Here is a 24119-nt window from a genome sequence, read left to right on the forward strand (position 1 = left end):
TAAACAGTCTGCTTTATGTCCTTGGCGATGACGTCACGTTCATTGTTTGAGAAACGGCGAGAAAATAGTATAGAGGCGCATGGTTTTTGCAGAGGCGGATATGAAGCTGCCGACTCTGTAGCGTGCCAAATCACTGTCCAAGGCAATAAGCTAATTAACAAACAGAAACTCTATGTAATAATACAATTATTACAGGTGAAGAAGAAAGACTGATGAGAATTAATGGTCTTTACGAATTTTATTAGTTTTATGATGACAATTACGATAAGGTAAGCCAAAGACTGAGGCCAGCGTTTCGAACTTTCTGACTTGTCTACGTCAGGGTAACAACTGTTTTTCTTGGCACCGTTTACACAGCTGACTACCGATGGGGGCGGAGGGGACAGGTGGACTTCAGATTCGTTTGTTAAGACGCAGTTAAAAGCAGGACTTTCATCTATTTCAGTGAATAGCGGAAACTTTAACTACTGTCGTTGCACACGCTAGCACCACCAACGCAGTCCTTTCGGAAATGTAGTACCTGGGCGCGGATCAATAGGTAACACCTAATCGGCGTTCAAACAACAATCACTGCAGAAATGCGCGTTGTAAGATCACTCGCTGATAAGTGCAAAGTAGTTATGATATCGAAGAAATCGTCACGCCAATCCGACATGAACTTAAGGGGCTGCGCGCTGCAAATCAAGCTTTGTTTTTCACATTCGTCGAGCGCCTGTGGGAGTGGAATTGTGGATTCAAGTGCCACGTGTATGCCCGACTCGCAACAGCAAATTGTCAATTTCTGGACAGCTTCCATCTCGTGGGCAATGCCGAAGTTTAATAACTGCGGGAGTTTTCTGCTTGGGCGGCCCGGCCAGCGACAGCTTATCTCTTCGAAATCAAAGCGACGACAAGCACGCTTCCTCCTCCCCTTTCTATCCCCCCCCCCCCCCACACACACACCCAAAGCTTCATGTTACAACAAATTCACAGAAATGTTGACGGCGAACCTGCACGAAAAGACGAGATTAACAGGAGAGCAACGGAAGTTTATTTCTGGAACCGTGTAGCAGCGAGAATCGGCATGAATAGTCGCGTGTCCGGGCAATAGTGGGCACGCGGTGACTCAGCGCGGCCGTTATGCAGCTACCGAAAGAGAAAGTGTTTTCTTCGGTCTTCGCTCACGCCGAGCGCATGAACAGAAGGAAGAGAGGCCAATTAACGAAAGACGTACGAGCGAGAAACGCAAGCAATCTCGCCGACGTGTCTGCCAGCAGTCATCACTGCGCGTGTTGTTGGAAGGGCCGAATCTCGCGAAGACGAGGGGATTCACTTGGTGCCGAGCGCCCAGGCGTGTCTTCCTTTTGGCAGCAGCGCCAGCGCGGATTGTCGCACGCGAGGAGCAGTAGGCCTGTGTTGTTGGTATTTTATAACGAGCATCCCCGCCTAATGAACATCATCGCCTCTTGAGCAACGAGCGGCAAAGCGTGATTCGGCTATCGACAGCACCACCACCTGCTATACGCCCTCGTGCGTCGGTAAAACCTTTCGTTCGCAAGGGGTGCGGTGCTGCCATAGGGACATTTACATCGCGCCACTATATAAAGCAGTGTCATTATTTAGCTATCGTTGGTGCGTTGGGAGTACCTGCTGCTCGTCGTTCGAGCGATTTGCCCGGATCACGTTGAGAACATAAGCGGACGGCCACTAGTGGATAACCATGCAGGCAAGTTGCTTTGGAGTTATATTTGTGGAAGGCAGGAGCGTCGCGGGCATTAACATTGACATGCATACTGTGAGAAAGTGATATGAAAGACTGCCTTTAGGGGTACGGAGGTTACGAAGGTTACGGAGGTTCAGAGGTACGGAGGGGTACTGAGACTGCCTTCAGGGGTACTGAGACTGCCTTCAGCGGTACTGAGACTGCCTTCAGGGGTACTGAGACTGCCTTCAGGGGTACGGACGGCGTTCAGGGGTATGGAGCTTTGTAGTTTAGTGGTAACAGTACACATGAACAGTTTCTGTGTGTGCCACGAAGTGTGCGAAAGCGTTTCTATAGTGTTACGCAGTGTCACCGTCGAATCCTACGTCACACAGTGTACAATCACAATTTCTCAGAAAGTCCCGTGTCTTTTAAGTACCGCAGCAGCGCTTTCATAGCGGGTTGTGCTGATGTTCGCGTAGACCAGTTTCCAAGGATGTTGTTATCTGTTATTGGGTGCTTGTCCAGTTTGTCTAGGGTGGCTGAGAGGACTCCTCTTTGTGGGTTGAAACGAGGGCACTCACAAAGGTGCGCGATTGTTCCATTGCACCACAGAAGACACAAAGTGGGCTGTTGGCCATTCCGATAAAAGAGGAGTACGCATTCGAAAAGGCGACTCCAAGCCATAGGCGGACTATAAGGGTGCAGTTACGTCGTGGAAGGCTGGGCGGAATACGGAGCTGCAAATTAGAGTCCAGGGTATGAAGCCGTGCTCTTATAAACTCGGATGAATTTCATTGAGCTAATGCTAGGTCATGCGCAAGTGCGGAAAGCTTTTTTTTTCTTTTCTATTCTCTCTCAGCTATCGCATCTCTTTACCCATCCCCCAGTACAGGGTAGCCAACCGGAGATAACCTCTGGATAACCTCCCTGTCTTTCCTTTGCCTTTCTTTCTCTCTCTCTCTTCTAGTGGTAACGGATCTTGAGTTCAAATAATGAGTTACCATTTTATTTCATGGATTAAACTGAGAGAATTAACGATCTCTGTGCAGGTTGCCTAAAGTTTGCCATACGTATATCGCATTATTTTATGTGCCCGATTGCTGGCAATAGATATGCTTATTGCTCACATTATGCTAGTGCTTTTTCGATATGATACTGCGCTATTTAAACGGATAGAATTTTGCTTCATGACTTATCAAACCCCCATGCCTTCCAAATGCTGGCAAGAGGAAAGAACGCGGAGAAAGTAAAGGTGGCAGCGCATAATTGCTCGTTAAATTAAACTGTTAAATTAACGCCCAGAAACTGAAAAATGGGCTACGAGGTACGTCGTAGTGGAGTGCTTCGCATTAAATTTTAACCACCCGGCGTTCTTTAAAGTGCACCCAAAGCATGGTACACGAGCATTTTTCTTTCTTTTTTCTCGCATTTTGACTCCGTGGGAATGAGGCCGGCGCAGCCTGGAATCAAGCCTGTACCATTGCGTATCGGAGCACAGCATTAGAACCACTGAGCCACCTGTGCAGGTTATATTGTTCATGTAGGTTCGGTAGCATTGTGTGCAGAGTCTTTAACGGTGTTTATAGAAGCACGTGTCCTTGAGTAGGACCAATACTTTTCCGCTGCTGTAGCCCAGTGGCTACGGCGTTGTGCTGCCGAGTTCGAAGTCGCGAGTTTCAATCCCAGTCACGGCGACTGCATTAAGAAGGAGGCGGAATGCGAAAACGATCGTCTACTGTGCACTGGGTGCACGTTAGAGAACCCCACGGGGTCAAAAGTATTCCGGAGCCTTTCACTACGGCGTGCCTCATAATAATATTATGGCTTTGGTACGTAAAAACCCAGAATTCGTATTTAATTTTAGGACTAACACTTGAAAGTAAGTTAACTGTGTGGCTGTTGAGAATGAGATTACCTTTTTGCAAAAGGAAAAATAAAATGGCAAAGAGACAGAGAAAGAAAGCATGGCTTCACTATTAGGTGTTAAAAATGAAGACCGCAAGAAATTTTAAGTCTTAGAACACATATTTACCGCATAACGTTCCAAACTCACTTAACCAAGTAGACAAAGCGTAGAGTGAGGAACACGAGGTTTAGTCGATTTATGTCGTTACACATATGGTCCTTTTAGCAATTCTTTGAGCTTGACTTGAACTCAAAGAGTTTGTGCACTTCCAGCTTCTACTGCTCCTGTTCACGGCAGGAGCTGCGACTGCTGCTCTCACACACGTTGGACACAGTCCTGATGGACGTCAACAGTACAGAACTCAAGGGGTGAGTGTATCTTCAGCGACAGTCATCCATGAAATTTGTAGGGCAGTCACAAAATTCGGTGACAACGTTACTATAGTGATGCGACTACCTAGATGAATGCCCACGGTGCTGCCATGCAGCAGCTATAGGAGATAAGTGCAGAACGAGCAAATTGTACTACCGGGGAAGTACATCGGCGTGATCTACAACGTGCACAAGACCTGTCTGGAGCACGAGAATGATGCGGGGCACACTGTGTGCATAACGAATATGCCGGAGGTCGCTGAGAACATTCGATCTTGAACAAGTAGCGTCCGAGTCACGGGCAAGGAGTAAAGTATACAGGAGAGCCGACTGCTCTGATAAGAGTGTTACCTTGTCGATGCTGCAAAGGGGCAGCTTCACTACTTTTTGCACAGATGCCGACACTAGTTGTTACTCTATGCCAGCCGCTAGATTTGGCACGTTTATTTTGCTACTGTGTTGCCAACTACAGTAGCCGCGTGCACCTCGTCTCTCGTCTACTTTAGCTAACGCCACAGACGATTGCGGTGTGTGCGACCTGTCACATATAAGTGTGCGCAAATTGTTGCTGTTTGCTTCAGTTCACGCACCAGGTGCTCGCGTGCAGGCGTTCGCTTACTACAGTCACCATCGATAAAACTTCTCGTTCAACAACTGCTCAATGAATTTGAATGGTTTTCTGGAGAAAGTTGGTTAGATTTCAATCCGTGCAAGCTATTGACATGTAGTTTACAATATCTTCGGCCCTCAGGGCCGACAACACTAATAAAAAAATATTGTGGATGTCTAGGTTGTTGTTAGAGTTTGCCCGTGTATTACTTGCATGAACAATGCTTATTTGAAAAAGAAAAAGAAGTATGAATGGCTAAAGTCGCAGGAAACAGAAGTTAAGAGAAAAGGAACGGGATAACAAAAGCACTCTGGCTGGAAACTAAATCTTCATCTGCATTTCGTCTCGCAGCTATGTTTTTAGGAACATAACAGCAGCTCTTAGAGAAACTTCTTACCTTGCATTATTTAGAAGTTCCCTTAGAAGCTTGTTCTGGCGCCTGGATTTCCATGGTGTGAGCCCGTCCCTTGAGGATTGCAACGACCTCGCTTCATCGCCGTCAGCATCAGAGTTCGCGTTGTCAGAAGCACTGGTGCACTTTGCGTCCATGCATTTGGCTGGAATTTTCCACGAACGAAGGTACCGGGAACCGGAGGCAGTCAGGCGTTCTTGGGCTGCCGCGTTCGTCATAGCAGATGGACGGCCGCGTTTTCCGCAGCAATAGACGAGAAAAATGGGCGTGTCCCATTAGATAAGGACGAAGTGCCTGCTACACTCTTGTGCAGCCGGCATAGCTCCGAGTGAAAGAAGTCGTTTTCTGCTTTGAAACACTTCACTTCTGCTGTCACCAAATCCACTTTCTTAAAAGCAACAAAACATCAAAACATATGCGCACCTTCCGGCGAAAGCACGTCACAATGCGGTGCTATCTCGCTGAAATGCTGTACTGTTGGGATTGCATACTGGGCCTGCAGCACATCATTTTCACGTTGCTTGGATTAGTGGCAGGACGTGAACTAAAAAGTGCTTACTCCCGTTTTCACAAGGCCATTGTAGTCTCCCTGGCGCACTATGATGCACTTGCAATCAAAGCGCTTCTTTCAGCCGCCAGAACAGTGGAAGAACTGTTGCTTGCGGTAAGTGCGACTTTATAAAATCCCACATACGTCCTCTGGAGGCAAGTCTTTTCCAGGTGGTTGGTTGATGCTGTACTTCTGCGACTGTTCACCCATGGATGCCGTGGAGCGTGTCATTATGCATCTGCTCGCATGCAGTGCGATGCAATAAAAGAAGCCTTTGCCATACCACATCGTCGTCCGAAAGCGAAACAGTTCATGACTTCGCCTATCAACTATCTAACGAGCTTAACTTAAAACCACTACATGTGCCACGAGAATTACTTTTAAGTACAACAAAACGCTGGAAAACAAACGTGAGCCAGCTGAAGACTCAAACCACCACTGTAATACACCGTACCGCGTCAACTGCATAGCACGACAACCGCTCGAGACAAATCGGTATCAAATGAAAGCAATCGATTTAAGTTTGTAACACTTGTCAAACAAGCGAGCAATGCTCGGCGCATTTGTGTAACCAGACTTACAGTAGCTTCGGTCTGCTCCTGTGTGCTTGTCGTCTGCTATACTCCCTTTACCCCTTTTCCCCAGCACAGGGTAGCCAGCCGGTCTGAGAATTGGCTAATCTCCCTGTCTTTCCGTCTATTCCTGCTTCCTCCTCCTTTGTCGTCTGCTGCGTGGCCCCTTTCAAACCCGTAAATGCAGCTTCTCAAGCTAGCTGCTTATATTCAATTTCGACGTTACCCGGCGCCCTGGATTTGTACCAGCATCCTAGAGAAAAGGAGGAGGAGAGGAGCACTAGCGAAGGCGTGTGGAGAGCGTGAGCAGCGGAGGCAGATAGCACGCCGGCTTGCTCTGCGCACCGAGGACTGGAGGGTTCACTGCATTGTTAACAGAGCACACGCACTGGCGAGGGCCACAGTCGGCTCTCCTGTATTTATTACTTCGTGGTCGCAGACCACCCGTAGTTGCAGCACTCTTCACGCTGCAAGGACGGCCGCTGATCACGTGGTGAAATAAGGTTTCTTTTTGGCACTTTGTCAAGTGCCGAGGCTTGTCTGGCTTAAATATGACTTTTGGAATAATAAAAACATAACAAAACCATCCTAAAATACAATTGCGAAATGATCAGTGCGAGTAGCAGTGGTAATCAAATATGGCAACGTGCAATCAAAGTGTGCAGTCTACTACCAGCTGGTAATCGTTGGTGGCATAAGCATGCTTCGTAACGCACCACCCCCCACTCCCTCTCTCCGCCCCCTCTAGGCAAAAGCACCACGGGCAATTCATGACATTAGTGCGTATGTATTTCGAATTGAAACCCATAAAGACGGCATGCATATTATTCATAAATGTTGCGAGGTGTGATGGCCCCTATGGACTATTACATTAATCCTCTTGTTAGACAACCCCTCGACAACGCATCATGCAGTGTGATGCATGATGTTAGGACAGTGTTGCATCACTCATGATGGGTATTCTGAGAAGCCTGCTTGTTCATACAACAATTTAGGTCATCGACATTAGGTCGTGTGCATGAGCTTTAGTCTTTTAGTAATGCCATGTTAGAAGCCTTTGATTCATGACAACGCGTTAGCTCCTGCCTACAAATATGAACTGACTTGCTGAAAGCAAGTGACGGGACAGTCGGGACAGTCCAATACTGAAAACATAGTTCAGCACATGCTCAGTTAGAGTTAGCTTACTGATGATTGCAAAGCAACGTTGTTACGTTTTAGCCAAGGTGCACCTATGTCATGTAGGTTGATCAGTTATCAGAATAGCACGCAGCAAACAAAATTTGTGATGTCATGTATGTACCTGGTAAGAGACCACTTACAATGATTCGTTGGCCCATAAAATTTGAAGGCGCGGTTCGAGAGTCCTTAAGAGTGTTTCTTACTCTGCGCTGAAATCAGCTAGATCCATCTTCGCAGTTGCTTTCTCGCTGGCTCAGTTCAATGTGCTTCCAGCCTTTTCTTTTTCGTCATTTGTCAAAGAGAGAACAACATCTGCCAAGCGAAAGGAATCTCGACATCAGCATTTCTGTGTACAGGGGTTTCCTGCTCACGACACGTCCCTGGAACATTGCCAGCGATGCCGTGGACACGCCCTTTGTCTAGCTTCTGAGTGCGCCATTAGAACCGTCCAGCATTCTGAATCACTCCGGGAAATAATACAGTAGGTTGTAACTGAGTAGACGTGGCATGAGTATGCAGTAGCTAGCTTGAAGGCTGTGATAAGGACAGATATACCAAATGTTGAAAGTGCCTCTTTCTTTAACTACAGATCTTGTGATAGCGCCTTCACATGGGCTGTATTAAAGCTACAACGAAAATAACCGAATGACATTAACTATTACTTTCAGTACGAATTCTTTAGCGTCAGACGTGGCGGTAAGGACCAGTCAAGGCCAAGACGCTTTTTTTTCTTTTTTTTTCTCATGCTGGAGGTTTACGTCTGTGCACTTCGACATGAATATATTCTTGGAAAGAATACGTAAGCTCATAGCCTACAGATAGCAGTACTTCTTGCTTTGTTCTTTTAGAAGCAGTCAGTTGTTCGCTTTAGCAACTGTGAAATATCGGTAGTTCCGAACAGATTTTTTTATGCAAAGTTATTGCGACACACATGGGTGTGGTCTTCAGCTTTCGAAAGCATGTATTGCCAGTTCAACAGGCATGCTACTTACGAGCTGTAACGGTAGTTTAATTCAGCTGAGACTTATCTGTGCAGGCTAGTGCATGTCCGTTCATAGTCTTTCGAATTTCAAATGGCGCATGGGGCTTTTTCCGAAACAACTAATTTGGCTAAAGATAAACTCACCGGGCATATCCAGTTCTTTGTAACTGAAGGGGGCACCTCGCCGACTACTGAGGCGAGAGCAATATATGCGATTGGACTGAATGCATTACGCCGCAATATATCTTACACCAGACCTCATACCTCATTCCAGACCTCATTTGTGTTCCAGGATAAGCTAATGATTTTTTTTCCCGTAGCGTCTGCATTCGTTTGTATCGGCATGGAGGTAGTGATCGTTAATTAAAGTGTCCAAGTGGCAAAGTGGGACAAAGCCATTCACTCTTAATACGCTTATTACATCGCAATTTATCTTACAGTTCTGTTGCGACAGCACCTGTGGATGTTCTCAGACGCTCTTAACGCATTCACCTCTAGATTCACAGAACCTGCATTGCTTCTTATGGCGCCTAGGTCCTTGTATACAGAAGCCATGTTGGAAACTAAGCGACAAAACTATGTTCACTGGTATATCAGGCACGTTATTACAGGTTAGGTCAAGCGTGGGTCACGGCACTTGATAGTTATCTTTTTTTTTCTTCTCTGTCTATGGTCACGAAGCCCGGAGGCTATTCGTTCAGCTACAGCCACGCCCACGGTGCAGGCGATGGCGCCTCGTGGCGCAAGGAGTCCGCGGATGCGGCGGGCAACGTGATCGGCTCGTACGGTCTCAAGGACGCCGACGGGAGGGTCAGGGTGGTCACGTACGTGGCTAACCAAGACGGCTTCCAGGCGAACGTCCAGTCGAACGAGCCCGGTCTGCCCCAGCAGCACCCAGGGCTCGGGGCTGGTATTACTCCATGGCCTATTCCTCAAGGTCGCGTACACGGACACAATCCCGGGGCACATCCAGGAACAGCTGTAACCACGTCACAGCGGGGTTCTCGGGCAGCCATTGGTAGTCCTCACGTCGCATCGGGGCACGCCGATGTAAGAATCGCTGCCATAGCAACCATTATCGATTTGAGCAGGATTATGCTGTCTCAAAGACAAAGCGAATCATCCAATACTTTTCAATCCATTACTAAGCTTCAAAGCTGTCTTCTCAGCCATAAAATCAGGCTAACTTCAACTGAAGACACATTGGGAACACACTCAATACTGCATCTCATCAAATCGGTGCAGTGTAGCGTAAGCCAATGATCGTTTCTACCATCCATAAGTAGGGAACAAGAAAGTGGGCTCGGTCAATGTCCACGAATAATATTACCGTGCCGAGAACAGATTTAATAACAGGATAGAAGATGAATTACCGTCACTCAATGGACGAGCCATTGTTTGCACATCGGTAAACTTCATACGGAGACGGCTAGCTTCAGATTTTTGCAGTTTCGGTTCAAGTTATTCATCCTGAGTACATCATCAGTTATGATGCATTTTAGTGTTATATTACGCAGGCAGTTAATGCACCGCTGTCACTCACGTTTAATTACTTTGAGATAATATGGAATGGGAATCGTGTGTGCATAAAATATTCCTTGCTAACGCTTGATATTCCTTGCTAAATATTTCTTGTAACAAGGGATACTTCAGTCGCTTTTAATTCTTTTTGCAAATTAATGAAAATACATCCAGCATAGAGGAAGTACATATTTGTTAAAGTAGCATTCTTCAAAAAGGTCAGTGAAATAAGATTTGCAAGGTCCACGTAAAACCACAAAAGTGCAATGAATAATTGAGTTTGCTTTAATCTGCAAAACATGACAACAAACGAGTTAGCAGTTCGATTTAATTATAAAACTTGGTTAATTTGGTCTCCCCCACAGGCTCCCGGTGGCGCACCGTACAGCTTTTCGCATGACGCGAGCGCGGCTGGAGGCCCCTTCCAACAGGAGGTGGGAGACGCCCTAGGTAATAAGAAGGGCGTTTACGGTCTACCAGGCCGAACAGTGAATTACGTCGCCGATGCGGGCGGATTCCGCTCCAGTGTCCAGTCCAATGAACCGGGTGTTGATAACTCCAAGAGCCCCGCAGACGTAGTCTTTACAGGAAGTTCTTCAGCCATTGTACCGCCACCTTCTCCATCTGCATCGTCCGGAAACCTGGAAGATGACAATGGGTTCCTGTTCCCGCCTCCGTACCCAGGAGGCACCGGTACACCTGCCACCGGTGGGCCTGCCACCGGTGCACCCGGTTCAGTGGCAACCGGCTACGGTACCCAAGACGTGAGCTCATGTGGCGTACTTTTGTTGATTCACCATTCATTGCTACGAAAGGCATGTATTTGGTGGCTAAGTGGGTTTCGAAGAAATCTGGCTTGCATGTTCTAGTTGAGCTTACCTGTAGAACTGGGTTTCTTGTTTCTGTGTCTGTTTCCCTTATTAGGAAGGTGCGAAAGAAAGGAAGAGAGGAAAAGGCAAGACGCTAACTAGAGCGTTTCCGTCTTGCCACGCTGCACAAGGTGGGGGTACAGGGAGTTAGGCTAGAACCAATGGGAGTTAAGCACAGGGAAGGTGTTTCCATTATGGGCGTTCACACAGGCCAGTAGTTAGCAAAAAAAAAACACAGCAGTTATGCTTGTACAGGCATCTGCAGTGGTGGTGTGTTCTCTTGGTGGTGTGATCTGCACACGGTACTGCGGTGGCGGTTGTGCACACGGTACACAGTTGCCCAGAATAAGATATATGGTTTCCGCGCAAACTCTGTGCCAACAGGCTGCAGTGTAGACCTTCCTCATACGGAATGCGTAAGCATTTGTGAACGCCACTCCTTACCACAGCCTACACAATAGGGTCGCATCTCCTCTGTGCAGTCTTAATGGAAAGCGAGGGCTCAATCTAGGATCAAGGGAGTATGGTGAAGTCCAATTACCTGTAGTGCATACCTGAAGTGCAGTTAATTACACTAAGTTCTGATGCATTGACATGTGCAAATATGTGAAGCTTTATCGCAGCGTCTTCCCTAGATAGTGAGACTGAGATATTGTGGTCTCCTGCATGGGCTGATCAAGCCGCTTCTGCACGCTAACTTACGATAATAGTACACTCACTTGGTAGCCAAACAAAATTCACTTGGCGCCCTTTGTCGGCCATGCGCTTTGTGGTCCTTGTAATATCGCACACCAGCTCGTCATGCAGGCGCCGCCGAAAAGCAGACAGTTAGCAATGGAGTGGCGCCTTCGAGTCGCCCCATATTAACAATTTTTCCGCTTTCTTGTCATCAATAAAACGCGGTACGACATAAAGGACTGCAAGTTCTGCGGCCGTCGGCGTTGTCAAGTCATATTCCTTTAACGTCATGGCGGGTACTTTTGTTGGGATTAGGATAGCTGCGGTATAACTGTTCGGAAGAACAGCGCCGTCGTTGTGTACGTGCGTGTAGTCTTGGTACTGCACGTGTAATCTAAGCTGCTTGAGACCTGGCGACGAGGAATCCATTTATTCCGAACACCAGGTATCTTGAGGTTGATTTGCGGCTGAATAAGTTACCGGGAAAGTCGAAGGTGATCCTGCAGATGAGAAGCAGGAGGATACGTGAAGGTACGGGGGGGATGCCTTTGGGCGAAACGAGGTATGGGGCCTCTCTGCAGATAGAGAGGCTATATGTTGTCGTGGGGTCCGGGTGATGGCGCCTCGCGTGTGCCGTTAGCGTTTCAGTTGTAATATTGGTCTCCATAACGTGCTCTGCAGCGATGGCGATAGTTGCCACTGTTAACGCGCTACCAGGAAGACTTAGACACATCCAGAATGCCTGAGGCTGAATGCTGTGTATGGTATGTAAGCTTGTTTTACTTGCGCTGATCAGTGATCATTCACAGAAAGCCGAGAAAGTGCACCCAATATTATTGCAGTATAGAGGTCACGGATATTTTACAGCGTTTCCCGGCAAATAAATTACGTGTCAACCAATTGTTCATCTTTTACATGTCTGGGAGATCTTTATTAATTACGGCCACTAAAGCTTTGCGTGGTCCAGCGTGTATGGTATTGTTTTTTCACTGAATAGTATACTGTAGTATGTCATGAGTTTACGACTTAAACACCACAAATGTCAATTTCGGGGATGAAATTTCGAGGCCTTGATTCTGGAGGTAAAGTATAATCCGAGTCGCAGCTTTCTAGAGCCTCACCTGTAACCATGGTACTCTAAACACCCATGCACCGTTATCATTAGCATATGTTGGTAATGTTGTTTTGAAGCTGATCAAGGACACCAATCAGCTTAAAATTGAACTTAGTGGAGTTCGTTACACCACTGGCAAACGTCACAGGAGGTATGATGCGAAGTTGGGTCGGACTTGGGGCTAACAAAAAAGAAAATCGCGAAGAGGGCTAACGGTATGTATAGTGAAACACCTGAGCACCTACACCTACGATCTCCCAGAATAACGAGCATGGCTTAATATTTCATACAGCCATGATTTTTGGACGTTTAAAAAGGGCGGTACATGAAGAATCATTATTCCTATTCCGTATCCCATGGCAGGCTTCAGGCGTGGCCACTTATTGATTGATAATTCAATTTGCCTTGTGACCTACATTCACCATGAAAAAGGCGTGATTCTCGGTGGTCTCGAGACTCCGGCCGCTGAAAGTGCCCTACAAGTGCTCGCCGTGCTAGAGCCGCTTATCGCAGGTCTTTTTCTATAAATATTTTGTTTGGCGCTTGTGCTGTTCACGCAGGGGAGGCCCCCACCAGCTTCGTCCTAACGCCTTTATTTTATGTTCACTCAAATTGGTGACTACAAACTTGATGCGAAGCCTTATTGTGGCTTCATGGATGACATTTGTGAATGTTTATCATCAGAGTGTTGAACTTGCTTTCGCCTTTGCGCATCTCTCTTGCTATGTCATCATCATCCCTCATCACATCTTTATGTCCCCGTTCCCCCTCCCCCTGTGCAGAGTAGCAGGCTAGAGCACCTTAGCTCAGGCCGACCTCTCTGCCTTCTTTCAATTAAATTATCTCTCTATGAAAAAGGCTGTACGTGTCTGTGCGGTGCTTTATTGTTCGAATTTGTAAACAACTGGAGTGATATCTGAAGACGCTAATATTAGTGAAAGCTGCCGGACAGGCATGACACGTTCTGGAAAACATGGGAGATGCAACTTATCTGCGTGTTTATCTCTTCCGTAAAAGAGGCAACCAAAGTAGAAAATTGCACCTAGCCTATCTAATGCACGTTCGATTGGTGGTGTAGTGACGGCAGGTAAATTGCATAACACTGCACGCTGTATTGAGAGAGTATGGATTGCTCATGACCATTTAACCAAGGTCGACATATCTATACACACTGTTATGGCCAAGTATTCTTGGTAACTCGTCATGGAACATCCGTTAGGTACCAAAGGTCTCCGACCAATCAGTTGGCACATGATACCGATAAATAGGGACAACTGTGGCCCTGTAGTCATTCTTGCCATGTCTTGTTATGAGTGGCCTTCCGAGTCTAGTACAAGAGCACTTTTTCATCTATAGCTGAGACGTTGGTTTACACCTCGTGTTGCTAACCTGCATGAAGAAGTGTTTTCAGTTGTGCTCGGAATCTGATCGACTCCTTGCTGTGGTGGCTCTCAGGCGTCGGGAGCACAAGATCCAGCAAATGTTGACGTCACCAAAGGACCCGAGACAGCCGGAATAGGTACGGGGACAAAAGCTTATAAGGGCTATCTGTAAAGGCCTGTCGTACAACAATTTTGCAGCTCGGAGCGCAGGGTTTTTGCTGTTTTCCTTACTTCTTTCTGGTAATGCTAAGATAATACTTCTTGCTTTCTTTCATGCCTTTCATGCTGCTTTACCATCCTAATGTGAGACAAACATGGTCTTTTTATAGATGCCGCCACACTATAGAATTATTTACGAAACAAACATAAATTCATGCACTCGTGTTGTAATGCAAAGTCTATGCGTAGGCGGCTCAATTTGACGGTGCAGTTAGGACATATACGGGGAGTGGCTGCGGCCGCGCTGGACAATGACACGGCTTCATGTTGATATTTTGCGCGTCGGCGTTGGTGCGTTATGCCATTCAGAGGTGTAACTATGGGAGCCAAGGACATTTCATATCGCTGACAAGCTGATCTTAATGACGATATCGAGGAATTCGCAAAGCTCATGCTGTATGGTTATCGCTGAAGACATGGAGCTAAATGCAGCATTGACGACCTTGACGGTGACAGCAGCAACTGCAACACTTTAAGTCGCATATTTAAGTGTAAGGGTAGAGTTCCGTGACAGATTATATGGTCATGTTGTAGTAGGTAACGACTTTCACTTTTACGCAGTTTTGGTGTATTCCGGCCCTCCCGGTTCGCCTCCCTCAGGAGCTGCGCTCTTCCCGCCGTCGAATCAAGGTGCAGGAGCACCAACGATTCCTGTTGCCCCGGTAGGCGGTGCATTTCCAGCGCCACCCGGAGCCACGGGACCCGTAGACACTGGGTATGGCCAGCAAGACGTAAGTGTCATCATGGAACACTTAAGCGTTAACGTATAGAAAAGGCAGACCAGTAGCGTGTGATCTTGCAGAATCGCCATTTCTTCAAAAAGTTGCTTGACATATTCTGTCGCTCAAAGAGTGTAATGGTGGGGTCAAGCAGGCGGATCTATCGTCACATTTTTATAGCCTTTGCTGCAACTTACTCGTGGCTTTTAGCAGAATTTATCATTTAGAGTCAAGAGTGTTGTCCGCTTGGGTTGCGACACTGTTCGAGAAGTAACTTTCGAAATTTTCTTTGCACAGAACGCACGCTTGTTTTTCGCAGTAAATTTGTCTATGTTTGCCAGCTGGTCTGCTTTGAACTGGTCTGTCTCTAATTTCACCAAAGTGACAGAATACTGATTTGACTAACTTGGGATAGGCATTTGACTCCGCTGAGGGCTTCTAGCCGCTGCCACTAGCCCTACAGCACGGAAGGACGAGACATGTCACTTGCCGCTTTCTAGAACTATTCAATCATGTGGAAGCTTTTTTTTTATGTCGCTGTCAGCAACGTTACACTGGATTAAAAAAAACATATGATGACTTTATTAGGCGCCTATATATATGTTACCTTGGTTTATGTATGAAACTTAGTGGTCTTTGTCACCGAGAAAGAAAATGCGTGCCCTGAAAAAGCTCCAAATCTGAAATCTGCCAAAATTCCTTGCGAGGTAGTTGTTGCGGTAAACGCAGGTCCCGTGCCGCCTCCTCTGTTTCATCCCCGTGACTTTAACACGTCCCTGAGATTTTCTATCCTTAGCAGTGGGGATTGATTTTCCAGGAACTACGAAATTATAAGTGAGTGCTACAACTAAACGATACCTTTTTTTCCCGTGAACTATAACGTTTCAGGGTTCCGGAGCGTACAACTTCGCTTACGGAAACGGCCAAATCGAAGGACCATGGCAGCAGGAATCTGGAGACGCTGCGGGCAACAAAGCGGGATCGTACGGCCTCAGAATCGACGATGGCAGATTTCGCACTGTCAATTACGTCGCTGGAACCCAGGGTTTCAGAGCCAGTTTAGGCACTAACGAACCAGGAGTGGACGGTGCCCAGAGCCCGGCCGACGTCATCGTCAACAAGAGTCCGGGGCCAGAGGGAATTGTGCCAGGCGGTGGGTCCTCGGGCCCCAATGGCGGCACTCAACCCACAGGTACGAATAGCATGCCCATTTCCCCTCGACTTCTGAGTTAAGGCAGCGCGACACCAGATCTGGAGCAGTGCTTCTTCAGTTAAGTTGTTATTTTACTGCTGATGTCTCTGACGTTTCGGATAGTTTTATTTTGTCTGTAATAATTGATGACGCTATTCCTTTTCCTCTATACAGTGGGTGAGCAAGGGAACTCATAGGTTCCAGATTTACCCTTGTCTCTTATTCCTACTGCTAATCTCTTAAAGCAACAATTTTGCAATGATACTTTAGTCAAGGTTTCTTGCTCTGAAACAGTGTCCTTATCATGCTCCTGTCGTTTTTCCAACTTTCCCGCAGAACACACATAAAATACACCGTGCTTTCGTATTGACTCATTCGCAGCACGTCATTATAGTAGGAGGGATGGTTGGGCGAGCTGGTGCGTCGAGCAATCCGCCTGGCCGTTGAGGCCGTGAAGACTCACCGTCCTCAACGCGCGGGGAGTGCTTCGTCCTCCTCCCCTAACTACGTGTAGGTTAAGAGGTGGGCACCCCAGCTCGGTGGAACAATAAAGTTTTCAATCAATCAATCAATGGGCGAGCTGGTATTCTAATATCGAAAAAGAAAAGAAAGAGATGGCAAGAACGAGGAGAAACGAAGAAGATGATACCACAAGTTCTCACTCCCAAGTGAATTTTCATTGCAAGCACAAAAATATGCGGGGTGTTCCAACTATCATGCACCAAAATTTAAATATATGCAAATGCCACGTAGCTGTTCAGAAACAAGGTAATGTCGTTTGCCGTCGCTTAAAGATGCTCCGATTTTTTTTTTGCATGTAGCCTAATTACATAAGTAGTCTAAATTAAATAAAGAACGTCTCAAATATTGTAATTAGATGAAAAGTGTCAAGGAGAAAATTGTAGAGCAACATGAAAAACTCCCGATACAGCTTTCTGTTGCTCAGTATGTGCTACATAAAAGTGTTCTTCCGAGTGTGAAAGAAGCCCACGAATACAAGCAAAATTGCCGCTCGAGTGGCCGCTCGAGGCACTTAGCATGTCATCATGTGGTACTCATATTCAGTAAAACTGGCACACCAACGAAGTTGACTTGCTCTAAAATATATTGCAACACTACACGAAGGCTTCTCGACTAACTTTCCACACATCGGCGTCTTCCCTCTATTGATGGAAACAGAAGGAACCCGCCAGAATCATATGCAGTTTCGTGCTGCTGAATTCAGGAAAGCTCTAAATGCAATCACCTACTTGTTGGCCGCGACGCTCGAAGTTGCACGAAATTTGTCCTAAGGATTTTTGAAGATTATTCGGGGTAGTTGACTTCTGTAATTCTGTACCTGCAAAAATGTTCCGCATTCTGTGACAAATCTCAAATTTGTGTGAATGATAATCCCGCCACAGAGGCAGGTCAGCGTAAGTCGGATACTTAACTCAAATAGAAAAGCAAGCAAAAAAAGAAGGAAACAAAAAATGAGATTACGATGCTTGCGTGGCCATGTGAGATCACACGTGCAGAACATTAAGGCGGTAACCACACCAATTACATCTGTATTGTAAAACGGAAGCGTTTACTGCGGTCGTGTTTATTGTTATCCATACGTGTAATTCACCAATTGATTCATGATTTTCATTCCATCATTTTCATAGTATATAACACTTGCCCAGTACAAAAAGAAAGCTTGCTGCGCTCTACTCTATTCCCTCCTGAAATAAAATTATCTCTGTACTCGTTTAGGTAAAAGTGATCCCCGTATTCGATTCATTGCGGGAACGTGGTAGTCACGGACCATCGGTTAAATTTTTGTGCAGAAAGAAATTAGGCACACGGTGGCGCACAAAGGAAAAAGAAAGGTTACTCAGAGGCAAATATTTCTTGTTCATGTAGAGAAAAGGACTACATTTCTTGAATTATCGAGACAACATTTCTTTTAGTTAATTCTTCCCTGAGTTAATGAGCTTCCTCTCATGCTCGCTGCATCAGTGAATTCTCTGACATCGTGGCGTCCCACGCGGTTAGACGAAAAATTGCACAGTGTTTTTCAACTCCTACAAAAACAGAATCCGCTTCGCCTCCTCTTGTGCCTCTTCCACCATTCCAGGTGCTGGTGGCCTTCCTGGAGTTCAAGGACAGGTAGTCATTCCTGCTGCTCCTGTGGGTCCCGCGACAACAGGACTCCCAGGAGTGTCATTTGTTTCTAGGCCTGCCGGCTTTCCTAGTGTTGAGGAACAGGCTGTCGTCCCTGTTGGTTCAGTGGGCGCTGCCACGTCCGGACTGCCAGCGGCGTCCTGGGTTCCTGGGACGGCCGGATTTTCCGGGATCCGTGGTTCTCCAAGCGGTCCAGGGGTACCGGGTCTGAACGTGCCAGTGCCCACTGGCGATGTAGTCTTCACCTCTCCATCGCTCGGTGTAAGTCACAATCACATGTATCTATGTACTAAAGTGTTGGAATGTTTGCTCACTGAAGCAGCGCTATAGCAGCCCCATCACATAAAGACAAACAAAAGCAGCGGTCATTCGCTGGGTGGTCTGAGAACATCTCAAAAGATGGCTCCCTCACGATTTATATTCTTCAGTGACAGATGCTTTGTAGCAATACGAATGCAGAAACTTGATTCCTTCTCCTCATTGCTCTCGAAACAGTGGTCGCTTTGCAAAATTTTTGCATCAGATCGGTTATACTAATGTTCTGGTGCAGTTGACCGCATCTGATGCTGCAGTTGATGCATCAACCAGTACTGATGGAAATGACAGAAAATGCTGTTCGTGCCATAAAACAGGTCAATATAGCAGCGGATCTTGTTGACGATCATGCTTTCTTCATCTAAATTAAGAGCCGCGCCTAGGAATAAAAGATGTCGTTCCTTCATTTGTGTCCTAAAGGTGAGTTAAGAAATTATATGGGGACAGAACTCACCACTGAGGGAGAAACTGATGATCAGAAGCTAGTTACTGAGCACTGTTCTGCCATAATTTCTTGACGACCAATGATGATTAAGAATTCTGGTTTTATTGCTACCACAGGATACCTCACCGAGAAAAAATGCATTTGCAAAACTCTTAAAAAAAGTCTGAATGCCTCATAAGAAATCTGCGATTGATTCTAAACTTTCTAAACTATGCATACATTGACATTTATTAACCCACATCATCAGCACTAATTACGTAATACTCAATCAGTATGATACATATACCAACCGTTTTTATTTGCAGAAAGAATGACGTGCATCACGGGGAAAAAACTACCCTTTGTTTCTTTATCTTTCTCCGTATAGCCTGCCGGCGGCTACAGTTTCGGCTACAGTGGTGGGCCCGGAGGCGCCTTTCGCCGTGAAGCAGGTGACGCTTCAGGGTCCAAGTCTGGTGTCTACGGCTTCAACGGCGAGGGCGGCGCTGTTCGCACAGTGAACTACGTCGCCGACAACGCTGGGTTTCGAGCCAGCGTCCAGAGCAATGAGCCGGGCATCGACACATCCCAGTATCCTGCCCACGTTTCCCTTAGTCCACCCGGAGGCGTGGCCGTGATACCAGCAGCTTCATCAGTCCCAAGCACACCACATGCTACGCATCACGCGATCCCTGGAGGACACGCCCACGCGGGTACTCCGCACGCACCTTCAGGGGCCGGCGGGAGTTCAGCGGGACCCTGGAGTCCAGGAAATGTTTGGCCTGAGTTGAGCCAAAATCATGGACCGGGCGGCTTTTCTTACAAAACCGAAGTCCTCGGTCCACAACAGAGCGTCACCGAAGTTCATAAATATTAATAGCAAAAAAAAAGACTGTACATATTCACCAGTGGGTGTTATTTTCTCAGTGATGTGATATACGCTGACATAAATTTTGTCTAGATGTGTGGTGTCAACAAGCATGCCGAGGCAAGGCTTTCGGCATGTATTGACGTTTCGCAAAGTTATGATGCCTAGCTAGAAAGACAATTGAAAGTCAGGTAGGGCGAGTGAGGAAACCTTACGAGAGAGGAGAGGGGGTGGGAGTGGGGAGTCAGTTCGAGCGCATGAATGTGTCTTCGCGTTTGGATCTTGAGGCTTTTAATCCTTGGATCGTGAGAACTCTCTGTCATCTGATAGTAGGACAATTCGTCAGCTGCAAGACTCGAATCAAGTTTCTTTTATGAGCTCTACCTTCAGCGATCAGATTGCAGCGTAAATATGAAACGTTAGCGGGTAGCACACAAGTGCGATGATATTGCCTTGCTTAGTAACTCAGGGGACCAATTGCAATGCATGCTCACTGACCTGGAAAGGCAAAGCAGAAGAGTGGGCCTAAAAATTAATCTGCAGAAAACTAAAGTAATGTTTAACACTCTCGGAAGAGAACAGCAATTTACAATAGGCAGCGAGGCACTGGAAGTCGTAAGGGAAATACACCTACTTGGGGCAGGTAGTGACGGCGGATCCGGACCATGAGACGGAAATAATCAGGAGAATAAGAATGGGCTGGGGTGCGTTTGGCAGGCATTCTCAGATCATGAACAGCAGGTTGCCATTATCCCTCAAGAGAAAAGTATATAATAGCTGTGTCTTACCAGTATTCACCTACGGGGCAGAAACCTGGAGGCTTACGAAAAGAGTTCTACTCAAATTGAGGACGACGCAACGAGCTATGGAAAGAAGAATGATAGGTGTAACGTTAAGGGATAAGAAAAGAGCAGATTGGGTGAGGGAACAAACGCGAGTTAATGACATCTTAGTTGAAATCAAGAAAAAGAAATGGGCATGGGCAGGACATGTAATGAGGAGGGAAGATAACCGATGGTCATTAAGGGTTACGGACTGGGTCCCAAGGGAAGGGAAGCGTAGCAGGGGGCGGCAGAAAGTTAGGTGGGCGGATGAGATTAAGAAGTTTGCAGGGACGGCATGGCCACAATTAGTACATGACCGGGGTTGTTGGAGAAATATGGGAGAGGCCTTTGCCCTGCAGTGGGCGTAACCAGGCTTATGATGATGATGATGACACAAGTGCGCAGAAGGCGGTTGTGACGTGCGTGTTTTCACCAAAGTATATCGTCATTAGCAGGTGCGGGTCACGGTAACAGGGAGAAACTCGGTTGCTGATAGCTGTGATGTGAGTGTGACGTTGACAAATTGGGCGTTGTAAAAATTTTGACAATCAATGTCGCTGCTTCTTGCAAATCGTCAAGGGTAACATGTTGGTGATTTGCCATCAGATCCAGTACTCTAGACTTTAGTGACAACCTCGAGTGTGGCTGCTTCATGCTACGTTCGGAGACCACATCAGTGCATTGAACAAAAGCGAGCATTTGTGATTCGGTTTTTCAGTTCCATCTCAGAATGAGGCAAGTGTGTTAGTAGACTGAGCAATTTATATTCCTTTGCCACTTTTCCAATTTAATGGACATTGTTTACCATACTTCTAAAGACTTTTCCGTGTGTCAGTGCTTATTTGTGCTCGTTGTAAAGTATAGACATGGGCACTTGGTTCCTTACTTCATAACGCTAAAATGCTTTTTGAAGGGGACACTTAGCGTATCGTGTCCTATCATCCAGCGAAACTTGTCTGCGAAAGCCCAGTAAGTATTTGCGCTACCTCATGCATTGACGTATGGGCACCTGCTCTGATTTGTGTGCTATGTGTGTTTTATTTTAGATACAGGAAACTTGCTGTGTGTTTTTGATATTGGCTGTTAGTCTACTGCCTGGCCTGCCATTTTCAGAGTGCAAGAAACAAAAACAGCAAGAATAGAGGGATAATAAATGAATTACCCAACATGAGTGACTCACCCATACTTTTTTGTCTATTGCGGGGACGTTAAAAGCATCCGCGCACAGCACCAGCATAATCTTCCAGAGACGGCATCCTCACATGTGTCCGTATATCAGCTTAAAATTACGAGTATGGTAAGAATCTGACATGGCTACTAACCATCTACGGCAGTACGACTGCACTTGGTATCGAGGAGCTTCCGTATGCAAGCATTGCAACCTTAACTTTACTGCTTGCAATCTCTGCTGCAATTTCTGCGTGCGTGCGTGCGTACATACATACATACATACATACATACATACATACATACATACATACATACATACATACATACATACATACATACATACATACATACATACATACATACATACATACATACATACATACATACATACATACATACATACATACATACATACATACATACATACATACATACATACATACATACATACATACATACATACATACATACGCACGTACACACACAAATGTATGTTTGATATTGGTGGCATGCAACTTCCTGCATATGCAGGAGGAAGAGCAGGCAAGGCCTCACTTTCTCACGCATTTGTTCGCGTAAAAACTTTGCATACATATAACGCCTGAGCATGTTTTGAATGAAAAGCTTAGAACATGAGGTGAGATAATGGTACTCTTCTTTTTAGGAAACAGCGAAAAGCGCCATGTCATGCTGCGATGATAGACAGAAGAAATTCGTGCTTATTGAGCAGTTTTGTTCCACAGATGCCCATTTGTCCTTAGGGCTTGTCGTACTTCTTCAGCACAGAACGGCAGCCGTCAGCGGTCTGCTTATTCGCTGCACGGTTATTGCGTATGGCTCATGCGCCAGTGTTGGTAAGGCAAAGTGCTCTGGCACCGTTACTGCGGAAAAAAAAAACACAGCATCTTTTTAAAAGTTTTCCGCCAGTTAGAAAGAGATGACAATGCCGAATTTCTCCTGACGTACGAGGACACAAACCGGGGGTTAGCTACCTTTTTGGGTAGCTTGCCTTCAATTAACCTCCAAGAGCACAACTAGCTTTATGAAATCAATCAATCAATCAATCAATCAATCAATCAATCAATCAATCAATCAATCAATCAATCAATCAATCAATCAATCAATCAATCAAATCTTATTGATATATCATGAGGAGTAGGCACGAACATTTTGGACCATTAGACCACATTGGCTAGTGGCCGGCCTAGTGAACATAGCAAACAGGTCAGTAGTGCAAATAACAACATTAAACATGAATAGGAAATACGGAGGGCTGTTCTTACGTTCAACTACTGGGTAAACGTAATTCGCATGGCTCGTTCTGGCGATCCAGCTGGGACCAGCCATTCCAATTCCGTTTACTCACCACGTGTTCTCACAGTTACATTTCAGTGATCCTCCTTCGTCCATAAAGCACGTGAAATGAATTATATTCCCGCCCCCATTGCCGCTACTACTGACGTCAACAATTTCAAATCCCTTCGTACCACTTATTTATCATCAACTAATCAACATTTCCAAATGCTGTTCGTATGGTCACCCTTCATATAATGCACCATGTTTTGAGCTTTGAGGTATTAAAGATAAATAAATAAATAAATAAATAAATAAATAAATAAATAAATAAATAAATAAATAAATAAATAAATAAGTACGAGCTCACGTTCGCTGAAAGGTCATCTTTGACCGTTTGCTACGATGCCTGCCAAGCAAGACAACAAATCTAATCTAAGTAATCCACCGAAAAGCCCATGCATGCTGCCTTCCTTTTTTATTTTGTTTTAGCTTAATAAACAGTTTTTCATCTTCCAGAAAATAATTATGCAAAACAACAGTTCTGAGTTCAGCGCTCCTCATATTTCTCGTACTTGCGGTGAAATTGGGAAAGTGCCACCGAGCAGATTCTTCATCACAAAAACTACATGGCAGGTAACTTTACATGAAGTTCGAAGCGACATATCTACAGGAATCTTTATTCGAACATTGATGTTTAGCTTCACTTCCCTGCTCACCTTACCAGGGCCTCGCGAAACGTGAGAAAATTTTCGAAGGCGTCCGCCAAACGTTCTCCTGTTCCAAATAAATTGAAAGTGATGTATTTCAAATCGCACATACATGCATACGTTATACGTGCGCACGCATAGACTTCACACGCGCCCCGCACTCGCTTATCGGCTGTCTCAAAGTCGACGGACCGCCTGCGATAAGACCCAGTATTTAGTGCCAGCAGCCCTCGCCCATCGCATACAAATGGCGACCGCAACTGGAGCGAAAAGAGAAAGTGCGCATAAAACTTTCCCACTGGCTTGCTGTATAGCGGCGAAGGAGGAGGTACTGGCGCCTCTAGGGGGGCTACGTTTCCAGTCTGGATTTCTTTAGGTGTCGCGGCCGATGCGATAAGCATCCG

At 46.1% G+C, this 24119-nt stretch overlaps 2 protein-coding genes across 7 annotated transcripts in view; one reads left to right on the forward strand and one right to left on the reverse strand.

Moving 5' to 3' along the window:
- Positions 1–5211, reverse strand: part of LOC135920237 (uncharacterized) — a 163700-nt gene extending 158489 nt beyond the window's left edge. For all 6 annotated transcript variants that reach the window (XM_065454410.2, XM_065454408.2, XM_065454409.2 and 3 more), the window contains exon 1: positions 4969–5211. The gene's annotated coding sequence lies outside the window, so the exon portion shown is untranslated. The remainder of the gene's footprint in view (positions 1–4968) is intronic.
- Positions 1–24119, forward strand: part of LOC135920210 (fibroin heavy chain-like) — a 54959-nt gene that overhangs the window by 13938 nt on the left and 16902 nt on the right. The window contains exons 4-9 of the mRNA XM_070539443.1: positions 3863–3958; positions 8971–9175; positions 10156–10554; positions 15660–15963; positions 18065–18372; positions 19239–19625. Of these exons, the coding sequence (XP_070395544.1) occupies positions 3863–3958; positions 8971–9175; positions 10156–10554; positions 15660–15963; positions 18065–18372; positions 19239–19625 (1699 nt within the window). The remainder of the gene's footprint in view (positions 1–3862; positions 3959–8970; positions 9176–10155; positions 10555–15659; positions 15964–18064; positions 18373–19238; positions 19626–24119) is intronic.

Source organism: Dermacentor albipictus, chromosome 5, assembly GCF_038994185.2.
Source record: "Dermacentor albipictus isolate Rhodes 1998 colony chromosome 5, USDA_Dalb.pri_finalv2, whole genome shotgun sequence".
NCBI classification, from domain to species: domain Eukaryota; kingdom Metazoa; phylum Arthropoda; class Arachnida; order Ixodida; family Ixodidae; genus Dermacentor; species Dermacentor albipictus.